At 28.6% G+C, this 11639-nt stretch overlaps 1 protein-coding gene across 2 annotated transcripts in view; it reads right to left on the minus strand.

Moving 5' to 3' along the window:
- Positions 1–1587, minus strand: part of LOC107639816 — a 7437-nt gene extending 5850 nt beyond the window's left edge. Inside the window, exon 1 of one of the 2 annotated variants that reach the window (XM_021121690.1) lies at positions 483–1587. In XM_021121690.1, coding sequence (XP_020977349.1) covers positions 483–1413 — 931 coding nt within the window. In that variant the 5' untranslated portion in view covers positions 1414–1587. The remainder of the gene's footprint in view (positions 1–482) is intronic. The other variant, XM_016343419.2, reaches the window with a different exon arrangement.

Genomic DNA, 11639 nt, shown 5'->3' on the forward strand with positions numbered 1-11639 from the left:
TATATATACTTTTTTTAGTTTTTTTAGAATCTACATAAATCGAGTGAAGTTAGATTCGTTTAATCTAAATTCGGCCATAAATAATAACTAAATTTATTTTTAAAATTCCTGTCTAACTTTAAATTCAATAAAATCACGCCAAATTTTAAGTTCTTAAAATGTTCCGACTGAATTGAACCGGCCATATATAAATTAAAGTATGCTTTTGTTGGCGTAGTTCGGTAAGGTATGAGTTTATTTTTTAGCAATAATGATAAAAGACAATAAAAATTTATTTTAGAATAAAAATGGAATATTTTGCATTTTATATTGTTGATGACATACTTTTTAAATAAAAATATCACAAAAAAATATTTTTATCATTTTTATTAGAGTAGTTACCTTGATAATAATGTAAAATTTGTCGAGATTTGTTATTCAATCATCTGCTATTACGTTAAGTTACTGTGCAGAAGAAAAAGAAAACTGAATTTGAACTTTACCAAATATTTCTGCATCGATGCATCGCCTGAGAAGCATAAGCCCGTAATGGCCATCGTTGTCGAAAAAGACCTCAATAGGAGTTTGGGAGAACAGATACTTGGTCATCTTTTTGTGACCCTTGGCTGCTGCTATCACCACTGGAATCTTCCCTTTGTCATTACCATCATCGTTATCATCCTCATCCTTCTTTCGCTTTGTTATTTTATCATAAGCAGCACCACCACCACCGTCGTCATCATCTTTGGTCTTGATGGTTAGCATCTCTGTTCCTCCTTTCTTAATCAACCACTCCGCGATCTCCGTGTCATCTGTAAATTTAGCAGCAAGAGCAAGACAAGTGTATCCCTTTTTGTCTTGCATTCTCAGCAGCCGCCGGTTCCCTATGCTTACCAACTCCTTCACTATCGCTTTTCGCCCGGAAGCCACCGCGACGTGAAGGACGGTTCTTCCTGAAGAGGGCACGGTAAAGAAGATTGCATCGGTGTTTCTTTCGATGAAGGATTTTGCATCGTTCCAGTAGCCTCTCTTGATGTAACTGTGGAGCTTGAAAATGTGTTGACTTTCACTTCCCTGCTCAGTATCTGGAAAGGCTCTCGAGTCCTCGCTGAAGGTGAACTTCAAGTGATTCCAAGCGTCTCTCGCATTTTTCTCTTTTCTTATGTTGGAGAGATTCTCAGATCCACATGCGAGTTGAATTGCATGTAAAGCTTTTGCATTTTTGGATCTGTTACTTATTTCCCTGGCCCGGAGGTTATCTTGATCAGGAGGAATATTTTGATCATCAGCTTCAGCCTCACCAATAATACCATGCCAGAGATCTTGACCCACCAGATAGTTCTTCACGAGAGTGCTCCAGTTCTCATAGTTATCTTTTCTTAGTGCCTCCAGAACGATTCCAGTTGATGCAATATTCATGTTAGCAGCTGCCATTGTTAACAGCTATGTGACATTCAAACGAAGAGAACGAGAGAGAGAGAATAAAAATAATAATTATATGATGAAGAGCGCTCGGCTTTAGGGGTGGCAATATGTAACCCGATCCCATCCGGTAGGGTAGGGTTGCCAACCCAATCCGCAGCGGCTAGGGTAGGGTGTGGGTAATGTTTTCGTGCGGGTCGGGTAGGGTGCGAGTTGAACTTCAATCCTATCAACCCGCACCCTATATATGTATATGTTATATACTTATATAAAAATATGTTCTAAGTAGATGTTGAACCAAAGACCTCTCACTAAATGCAAAAGATCCTTAGTTATTAAAAGAAGATCATTAATTGATAATTTAATAAACTTTTTTTACATAAAAGTCAGTTCTATTTTAAGTTATCATCAAATTATCTAATAATGTTGCATAATTTTTTGTAACCCGCGGATAGGGTCGGATACCCGCGGGTTAAGAGCGAATAGGGTTAGGGTTGAGATATTCTCAACCCGCGGGTAGAATAGGGTTGAATTTATATAAAAATCTCAACCCGCGGGTAGGATTAGAGTTGACTCCAAACCCTATCCTACCATACCTATTGCCACCCCTACTCAGCTTATCAAGTTTTGTAATTTGTAGCCATTAACTAGTATTTTTAATAGTGTGAAATTTTATCAAATAATGTAAGATTACTTACTTTTTTTTTAACTGATTAAGTGCCGACCAAATTTTAATAAAATGGTATCCCTAAATTTATACTAATCATATTATACTAAAATTTAAAATCTGCTACTATATATTTGATTTATGTTTTTAATATCTATTTTGTATTCAAAGTTCGAACATATATTTAACACGAGAAAATCTAGAGAACTAATTTTATATATGCAACAAAACAACCAACTTTTTAAAAAATCGTAATTTTAAAATTTGAAAAATTAGTTTTAATATGTGTTCTCTCACTTTTTTTTAATTATTTTTAGAAGTTTTTTTATTAAATTTTAGATTTTTTTATGATTTTAGATATTTTTTCTGTTAAATTTGTTTTTGTTGAATTTTAAAGGTTCTTTTCAATAAATTTAGATTTTTTGTTAGGTTTCAAATTTTTTCTATGATTTTAGATTTTTTTTGCAAAATTTTTTTTTATTAGATTTTGAATGTTTTTTTTGTTAGGTTTCAAATTTTTTTCTATAATTTTAGATAATATTTTATTAAATTTTGAATGTTATTTTTTAAAATATAAAAAAAATAAAAAATTTAAAAAATATTTTATCTAAAAGTACTAAAAAAATTATTCGAAACTAAAAAATAAAAAACATCCAAAACAGAAAAAGAGATTTGCGTAAAAAATATGTGATGTTATGTGCAGTTATAAGTGACGGAAAATGTGTCGTCGATGGTGGAGGAGGCATGGCTGCTAGAGGCGGAAGATGATGTACTAGCACGGCGTACCTCTGGCGGGGCGCGACATTTGCTGAAGTGAATGGAATTGACTCTAAATGGTGCGGCTAAGTGTGGCACACTAGCAGGGGGAGAGGTTCTAGCATTTTTTGAGGTCATACCTTGTTTCATGTCTCATTTGCTAGTATGTTGTTAATAATAATAATTTTGAATCGGTTGAATAATTAGTTAATTCATTCGTTTAAATAAGTATTTGATTGGTTCGTTTAAATAAGTACTCAGAGTTCGAATATTATATTTTACATGTAATAATTTATTGACTAATAAAAAATTTTTAAATAAAAAATATTGTGAAAAAATTATAATAATAATAATAATAGATTATTATTCTCATAAATAATTTTAGACAAATTTTTAATTATTATTATTATTGCAACTGCTTTAAAAACCATTCACTATTTCACTTTGGGGATGCTACGTTAAAGTTGTCAATTTCATCTTTTTGGAAAGACGTTTTCTGTTTTGTGGTTGTGATTGTTTTAAAAACGTGTCACTAAAAGTATTGCTTAAAGAGAAAGTGTTACCCTTAATCGTTAACTTAGCTCTGATACCAATTTTTCAATTTCGACTTTTCTTTTAATTTCTTTTTCGAAATTTCTATTAACTCTTCATATTTTGCTTCGAATAAGTTTATAATTTGTATAGATTCAATTGGTGGTGCTTTATTTAAAGGATTTTGATAAAAATAATTTGCAACTTCATAATCTAAAATATTGACCATTTCTACTATTTCTCTTGTATTTGTTATATGATCATTTATTACCAGTCTTTGATATATATTTATAATTCTGATTTCATATTTATAGTTTTTTAATTCTGTTCTAATTTCTATCATAATTATAATATTCTTTTTTGCATGGATTATTGTATATAAAATCTTTTATCTGTTTGTCTTTTTCTTTAATATAATTTCTCAAATCCTCAAAAACTTCTTTTATTTCTACACTTTCTCTTGTTTCTAAATATCTTTCAATTTCATTTTCTATTTTTTCTTTCAACAGCTTTAATTCATTTAAATCATAATATAATTTTCTAGGCATTGATAAATTTTTTAAATTTAATTCCAACTTGTTTATATTTATTCTTATTTCTATCCTTTTTATTATAAGATCATCAATTTCGATCTGAAAATTATTTAATTCTCTTTTATACTCCTCTATTTTATTTTTTAATTTTCTCGCTCTTTTCCTTTTTATTTTATTTTCTGGTCTTTCAATCTTTTTATGCTTCATAAATTAGGTAATCTAATTATAATTCCTGAAAATAGTTTTGTTTATCATTATTTAGTTTAGAATTTCTGCAAACTCTATCATTGATTCATCACTATTTTCTAGAGATTCTATTAATTTTTCTAGCTCTTCAACTTCTCTTTTCAACTTGTCATAGATTATTTTTAGAGCTTCAAAAGCTCTTTGATTTATTTCAGAAAACTGCAAATAATTCAAACGATTTTCTCTTTCAAAGAGTTTTTGTTTCTTATCTTGATAACTTACATATATTTCTTCCTTATTTATTGTCATAATTTAGTATTTAGGGTTTCATTTAATTTTTCGACCTTTTTTGTTAATTCTTTTATTTCAGAGTTTTCTTCTTTAATCTTTAACTTAGATAAACTTAAAGGACTATTAATTTTAGATTCTCTTATTTGAAAATTCGATGAAACCGATCTTCCTGATGGTTCTTTTAATAATAGAACTGGGTTTTCCATAGCTTTATATTTTGGTATTTCTGTTTTTACAATTTTCTAAAATAATTCATCGATATAAATTCTTTCTCTATTTTTAAATATTATACTATGATGGCTATTTGTTAAAGCATAATTTATTGCATATGTAATTGAAAATGGTTCATCATCTTGTTCCATTAAACTTTTTCTATGAAATTTATAAGCTAAACTTATAGATCTACCAAGATTTTCGGTCGATAGAGGTATAGCATATCCAAGATGGGCATTAAATTTAACATTTACATTTGCCAAATTTCCATGAACAATCCTAATTATCTGATCTATTAGGTCATCAGTAATTCTTTTGTCACAGATTGCTAAACTTATTGGAGAATTAATTCCCTTCATATATGTAGATTTGACTAAGACTTGTATGGTACTAATATGAATCCATCCAATTTTAGATCTTTTTTGTTGATCCTTAATTTTCTCAATTTTTTTACTCAATTCTTCATCATTTATTAACGCTATTTCAAGCTCTCCATTGGCAGATTTTATTTTTATAGGGGCTTCAAGTTGAATTTTTTCATAGTATATTATATTTTTCCTATTAAAAACTTCTTTTAAAAGACTTTGTTTATTAAAGTTTTCATTTGATTTGAGATTTAGTTCTATTTTTAGAACAACCTGTTTTTTATTATCTAATAAAGCGGTTAATCTATAATAATCAGATTCTTCTGTTAATTCTAAGTTTTCTAAATAATTCATAACTAAGAGATTAGGACAAAGACGTACCTTTCTGGAGAAAAACTTCTTTTATTTAGTATATTTTACATAAGGTGTTTCTATCTCCAGAGGGGAGATTATAGATATTAACTCCAGAGGGGAGCTTAGAACTATTTTTTCCTAATAGAATTCTTTGTCAGACTACAGAATCGCCTTGGCAGCTTCCTCCTTGCTCTCCTAGCATATGAGTACTCTTAGCCTTCTGCTTTCTATTTTCTGATGCCTTCCACGATTGCCTAAGCAATCTATTTATAATGGTTGGGTCTGATGGACAATTCCCATCCTTACCCTTCTTATGACGTCATTACTTACGTCATTGTCTTGCACCAGCTACATTATTGGTGCTTTATGACCTAAGCGCTTACGTCATTATGAAATGATGTTGAGGGATGCTTCAGATGCACTGTCCTCTTCTTTTATCATGTGGGCTTCAGATGCATTGTCCTCTTCTTTTATCATGTGGGTTGATTCCGTTTCATTATTGCTTTCTTCAGATATTTCTGAGGTACATAGCTGGCATTTGTGGTCTTCTCTGTCTTTTATCAAATAGCAGAGATTCCTCTTTATCCCTTCAGGGAACTTTTCTAAAAGTCCAGATAAATTGTAGAATGCTGATTCAAATTTCACCAAGAGTCTCATCTCTCTTTCTTCAATTTCATTTCTTTTACTGGACACAAGTAGAGTATTTCTACTTTTATAATTAATCCTTGTGTGAGATTCCTTCGTTATTTTTTGAGTTCTTTCAAAGACCCTTGCTAATGTGCTGGCTAGTCTTCCTTCATGACTGTAAATTGTTAAATCTTGAATTCGATCAATTGGTTGAAAATTTTCTGGGAAGACGGACATGAATATTACTTGGTGTGCTGGAACCAAGTATTCTTCTTCTTCATTAAAAATAGGTTGACTGTTTGTAAATTTTAGGGATACATCCCTTGGATTTACATTGTCAATCATATTTTTAAATCTCTTTACTGCATCAACAAATCCTGCAGGAAACTCACTAATAATTTTTAGATCATTAAAAATTAAAATTGTATCAATTAATCCATACTGGAAAAACTGATAAGTATCAGATGGGGAAGCATCTGGAAAAATAACCAGCTTTGTTAGCTGTTCTTTGGCAATAGGATAATATCCCAAAATTGCCCTTTTTTCTTCAGTCCAATTCAGGACTATATTAAGGGTTTCTCTGAGATTTGATCTACAGATCCTTTTCTTTTCCTTGATTTCAATCCTTGTAGGAATGTTTCTTATTATTCCTGTTGTCTGGGCTTGAATTGGAGCTTTATCTGCTCTTTTTAGGGTTTGCTCTGGATGAAGAGCTTCATATTCCCTAAAGGATTCCTTTGCCTCTTCCAGTGTTAAAAATCCTCCTTTATGAATTATCCTTGATTGATGTGTGAATGGTGCTGCTTTTTCCCAGGTATCATATACTCCTTTCATGGGGCCATTATAAATTACATAATATTTTTTATCTTGGGTAGATTTTTTAATAATTTCAGCAATTGTTTTATTTTCTGAAATTTTTTTTTCACTTGATTTGTCCACCATGCTTAGCTGGCTGAACTCTGATGGTTTTGCTTGTTGTGTTGATTTCATTGCTTCAATGGCCTTCTTGAGGGATTGGATCTGTGTCCTTATTTGCTGACAATGCTTGCATTTTTCGAGTTCTTGCTCATATTTTTGAATTTCTTGATCTAATGCGTTGTAGACGAACTCCATTCTCTTGTTAATGTATCTGCAATAACATTTTTGTCACCCTTAATATATTCAATTTTTATTGGATATTGTAACAAAAATAATTGCCATCTTACCAATCGTCCATGATTATAATCAACCTTTAAATTATATCGTATGAAACCTGTTAGATAACTTAAATCTGTTCTTAATGTAAATTCTCTGGGTAGTAAATCAATTTTAAGAGATTTAATTGCTGCTAGAGTTTCCTTTTCATGAGTAGTATATCTCTGTTCTGTTGGAGTAAAAGTTCCTGAAATATACCTGCAAAGTAATTCCTTTGGGGAATACTTAGAATCTAGTGATTCTTTTTCTTGTTCCAAACTTTTTATAGCTTTCTTAGCTTTTAGACATCCTGACCAAGTTATGTCTGAAGCATCTGTTTCTACTATTAAGTAGTCGTTTTCTTCTGGAATATAAAGTTCTGGAAGCTTTTGACATATAGTTCTTTGACTCTTTGAATTTGCATACTATCTTTTTCTTCTCATTTTCATTCTTTTTTAGTACTTATTTTTGGAAATAAGTTTTTAGTGTATTCTGTTATATTCTTTAAAAATCCTTGATCAGAAATATAATTTATACACCCTAAAAATCTTTGTAATTGTTTTCTATCTTCTATTTTATTAGGAAATAGATTTACCTTTTCTAAAACATGTGGTTGAAGTTTTAGCTTTCTTTGAGTGGATAGAATTAATCCAAGAAACTCTATTTCTTGTTTTGCTATTCTTGCTTTCTTTTTGCTAAGAACTAATCCTTTTTCTTTACATCTTTCTAAAACTATTAATAATTTTTGAAGATGATCTTCTTTATCCTGTTTTGTAAAAATTAATATATCATCAATGTAAACTAAAACAAATTCATTTAACTCTTTTAGATTTTCTTCCATAAATCTTTGATAAATACCTGGGACTTGTTTTAATTCGAATGGTAAAACATTCCATTCATATAGCAACACACTTGTTGATTCTTTTGTCGGGCAAGTAAAAGCAGTTAATTTCTTTGTTTCTTCGTCTAAATGAAGTTGCCAATATCCTGATTTTGCATCAAGAGATGAAAACCAAGTTGCTCCTTTAATTTTTTCTAAAATAGAATCTTTTCTTGGAAGTTTATGAGCATCACCAACAGTTGCTTCATTCATCCTCTTATAATTAATTACCATTCTTCGTTTTCCCCTTTTAATTTCATTATTGTTTTCGACATAAAAGGCTGGAGTCGCATGAGGACTTTTACTTAATCTTATAATTCCTTTTTCCAAAAGATCTTTACATTCTAATGAGAACTCTTCTCTATCTCTTGCGGAATAAGGAATTTTATTTGGAACATTTATTTCCTTTGTAGGATCTTTTAATTTAATGCTTATTAATTCTTTATTTGTATTTTTAATATCTAAAGGATTTTCAGCGCAAATTTCATCCAAAAATTCTTCTATTTTTCTTTCAAGATTTTTTTTGGGATATTTATCTGAAAATATAAATTTAAATAACATGTTTCTAATATAGAAAATATTTTAAATTTTAAAATCTTATCTATAGTAGTAGTTAGTATTTTTATACGTTTTGATTTTTGATTTATTGAAGAATCGTGTGGAGCTTTTAAAATTATATATGTTAATTCTTGAATGAATGGATGATATAGCTTTAAGAAGTTATTTCCTATAATAAAATCCATTCCAGAATCTAACATATATATGGATGGAACAATGAACCTATAATTTTGAATAAATATTTCAGCCATTTCTGCTTTTTGGTCAATTTTATGTATTGATTTGTCAGCTATTCTAACTCTTAATGGTTTCTTTAATTTTTTCCAATCAAGTTTTATATTTGTACTAGCAAAGCATTGTGTTGCTCCAGTGTCTATGAAAGCATTTATAAACTTTTCTGTTATTTTTATAGTAATAAATGTAGCATTATTACTCAGTCTCTGAGTCTGTTTCTGAGACATATTCAAAAATATAGTCTAAGTTATCATCTGATTCTTCTAGTGATTCCATGAAACAAGACTTAGCAATTTCTAATTGTTTGGTAAGGTCCTTTTTATCCTTCTTTTTTGGACATTCATTTGCATAGTGTCCATCTTCTTGGCAATACCAATACTTACAATTTTCTTTTTTATTTGGGCAATAGTCATTTTTTTGTTTTTTATTTTTATTGTTATTTCTTTTTCCAAAATACCTCTTTTTTCTCTAGTTTGGATAGTATTTTCTTTTTCTAAATTGATATTTTCTTTTTCTTTGAAAATTTTTATTAAAACTATATTTTTGAGGTATTTCTTCATTATCCTGACAGCAAATTCTAATTATATTTTCAAATCTTTTTTGAGTCGCTTCTTGCATACAACGTTCTTTTATTTCCTCTCTTATTGCAGAGGTTGCTCCGCCAAAATTATTTTCAATTGTTCCTCTATTTATTTCTCTTATAAATCTTCCCATTATAAATTCATTAGCAGGGTATGGAAGTTTTGTTATATACATACTAAGATAATGGTCTTTATCTTCTTCTTTTAATTTATAATAATGCATTCTATATTCACATATATAAGATTCCACATTACATAGATCATATATATGAATATTAGCTAAATGATTTTTTGCTTCTTGATATTCTTTATTATAGACTTCTTGTCTATGATCTATAATATTTTTTCCAAAAAATTCTTTATATAGAATCATCATTATATGTAATATCTTCTCATAAACTGTTGTTTTTGTTGCTAATTCTTCTATTATTTGCTTTTCTATTGATGTCATATAATCTCTTACAGTTCCTTTAGTATGAAACCCTATATAATTCCAGATATCTCCTCCAGACAATTCACTAAGTTTTGGATTAGTAAAGGCTTCTAATAAGAAGGAATTCAACCAATTTTCGAAAATTTCTTTTTCATTCTTTTTACAGTCTAAATCGAGCATTCTTTCTCCTTCCAATTCTTGGATTTTAGGAACGTATTTTGATGGTATTTTTGTATACTTTGAATTTTTATTCATAAATCCCTTTTTAAAAGCATAGTTTTCAAAACTTTTTTCCCATTTAAATTGAGATTGATTATCCTTAGATGTTCCAGCTTCATTTTTTACTTGTATTAGAATTGCTGGTTCTTCATCACTTGAATAATCTAGAATGTGTTATTCATTTTCTATATTTTCAGAATTTACTGGTTCTTTTTCTATTTGAAATTCTTGTTCCATAATATTATTTTCTTGGGCCATTTTTAATTGTTTAAAAAGCATTGTAACTCCTTCTAATTTTTCTTCAATATTCATAATTTTAATGGTGGTTTTACTTTTAATTTTGTTATGTTGGCTATATTTTGAATTTTTTCTTCTTTGGGATTTTCTTTCTGAAAATATTTATTTAATATCTGTTTAATTTCGTTTATATTAGATTCCTCTTTTTCCTTATTTCTTTGAAATTTTATGAATACTAATATTTTTCAAGCATATCTACTATAGAATTTAATTGTGGGTTAAAAGTATGATAGAGATGTGGGGAATCATTTTCATGGTAGCATTTTTTAGAAATTCCGTGTGAAATATAAGTTTTTTCAGGTTTTTGAAATCCTTCAATAAAACTTATAGTAAAATAAAGATTTTGAGAAAAATTATTTTGTATTAATTTTAATAATTCGGTGTCATTACAATTAACATTAGTTAAAATCATTAGTTTTTAATCTATTAATTTTGATAATTTAATTATTTCTTCTCTTAAATCTTGTAATTTACTTTTTTCTGTTAAGTGACGCTTTTCTTCATAAAATGCTATGGTTTTAAGTGTTATGTAGTTAAAAGTGTGGTTTTAGAATGTATGGTTTAAGTTTTGCCACATAGACATCTTTAGAAAAAGTTATTTTTGGGATCTTTATTTAAGTGGTGCCTATTTCACTTTATTCCCAAAAACAAAGAGAAAATTATATAACAATGTTTCTTCCTCGTGACCTGACCTACTTCCTCAACGTGTTATATTGATTTTTTAATATTTTTTTTTATTAAGCCTAAATTATAAATTCCAAAATATCTAATAGAATATAAAATAAATAAAATATTATATACTATAAATAAAAATGTTTGTGTTATGTGTAAAAAATTTTATATTATATTGATAAATTTATGTCATATGTGTGCAAAAATATCTATGTTATGTTATGTGTCAATAAATTTATGTTCTCTCCCTCCAACAAAAATTTCTCTATTAAAAAAATACGTAAAAGAAAAAACAATAATTTATACACACATTTTTTTTGTTGGATTAATAATTTAGTAGGATTTAATTATTAAAATGTTTATACGTATAATATCACCCGGATGGATGTACGTGTCTTGTTGTGGGGCAAGCGTCTCCGCTTACAATTTGAAATTTTTTTAGTAGTATATGATAATAATATTTATTTGTCCCCACTAAATTATTGAATTTAACCCCATAATAATATTTTATTTAATTTTTGGTATTTCATAGCTAATTTTAAAATGCCATATTAGATGTCATTAGAATGATCAATTCATCATTTAAATAAAATTTGTATTTTTTTTAGAAATCGACTCGAAAAAATATTATTATCTCTTTTTATATTAGTTTTAATTTTTTTTCCCGT

Source organism: Arachis ipaensis, chromosome B04, assembly GCF_000816755.2.
Source record: "Arachis ipaensis cultivar K30076 chromosome B04, Araip1.1, whole genome shotgun sequence".
Classification (NCBI taxonomy): domain Eukaryota; kingdom Viridiplantae; phylum Streptophyta; class Magnoliopsida; order Fabales; family Fabaceae; genus Arachis; species Arachis ipaensis.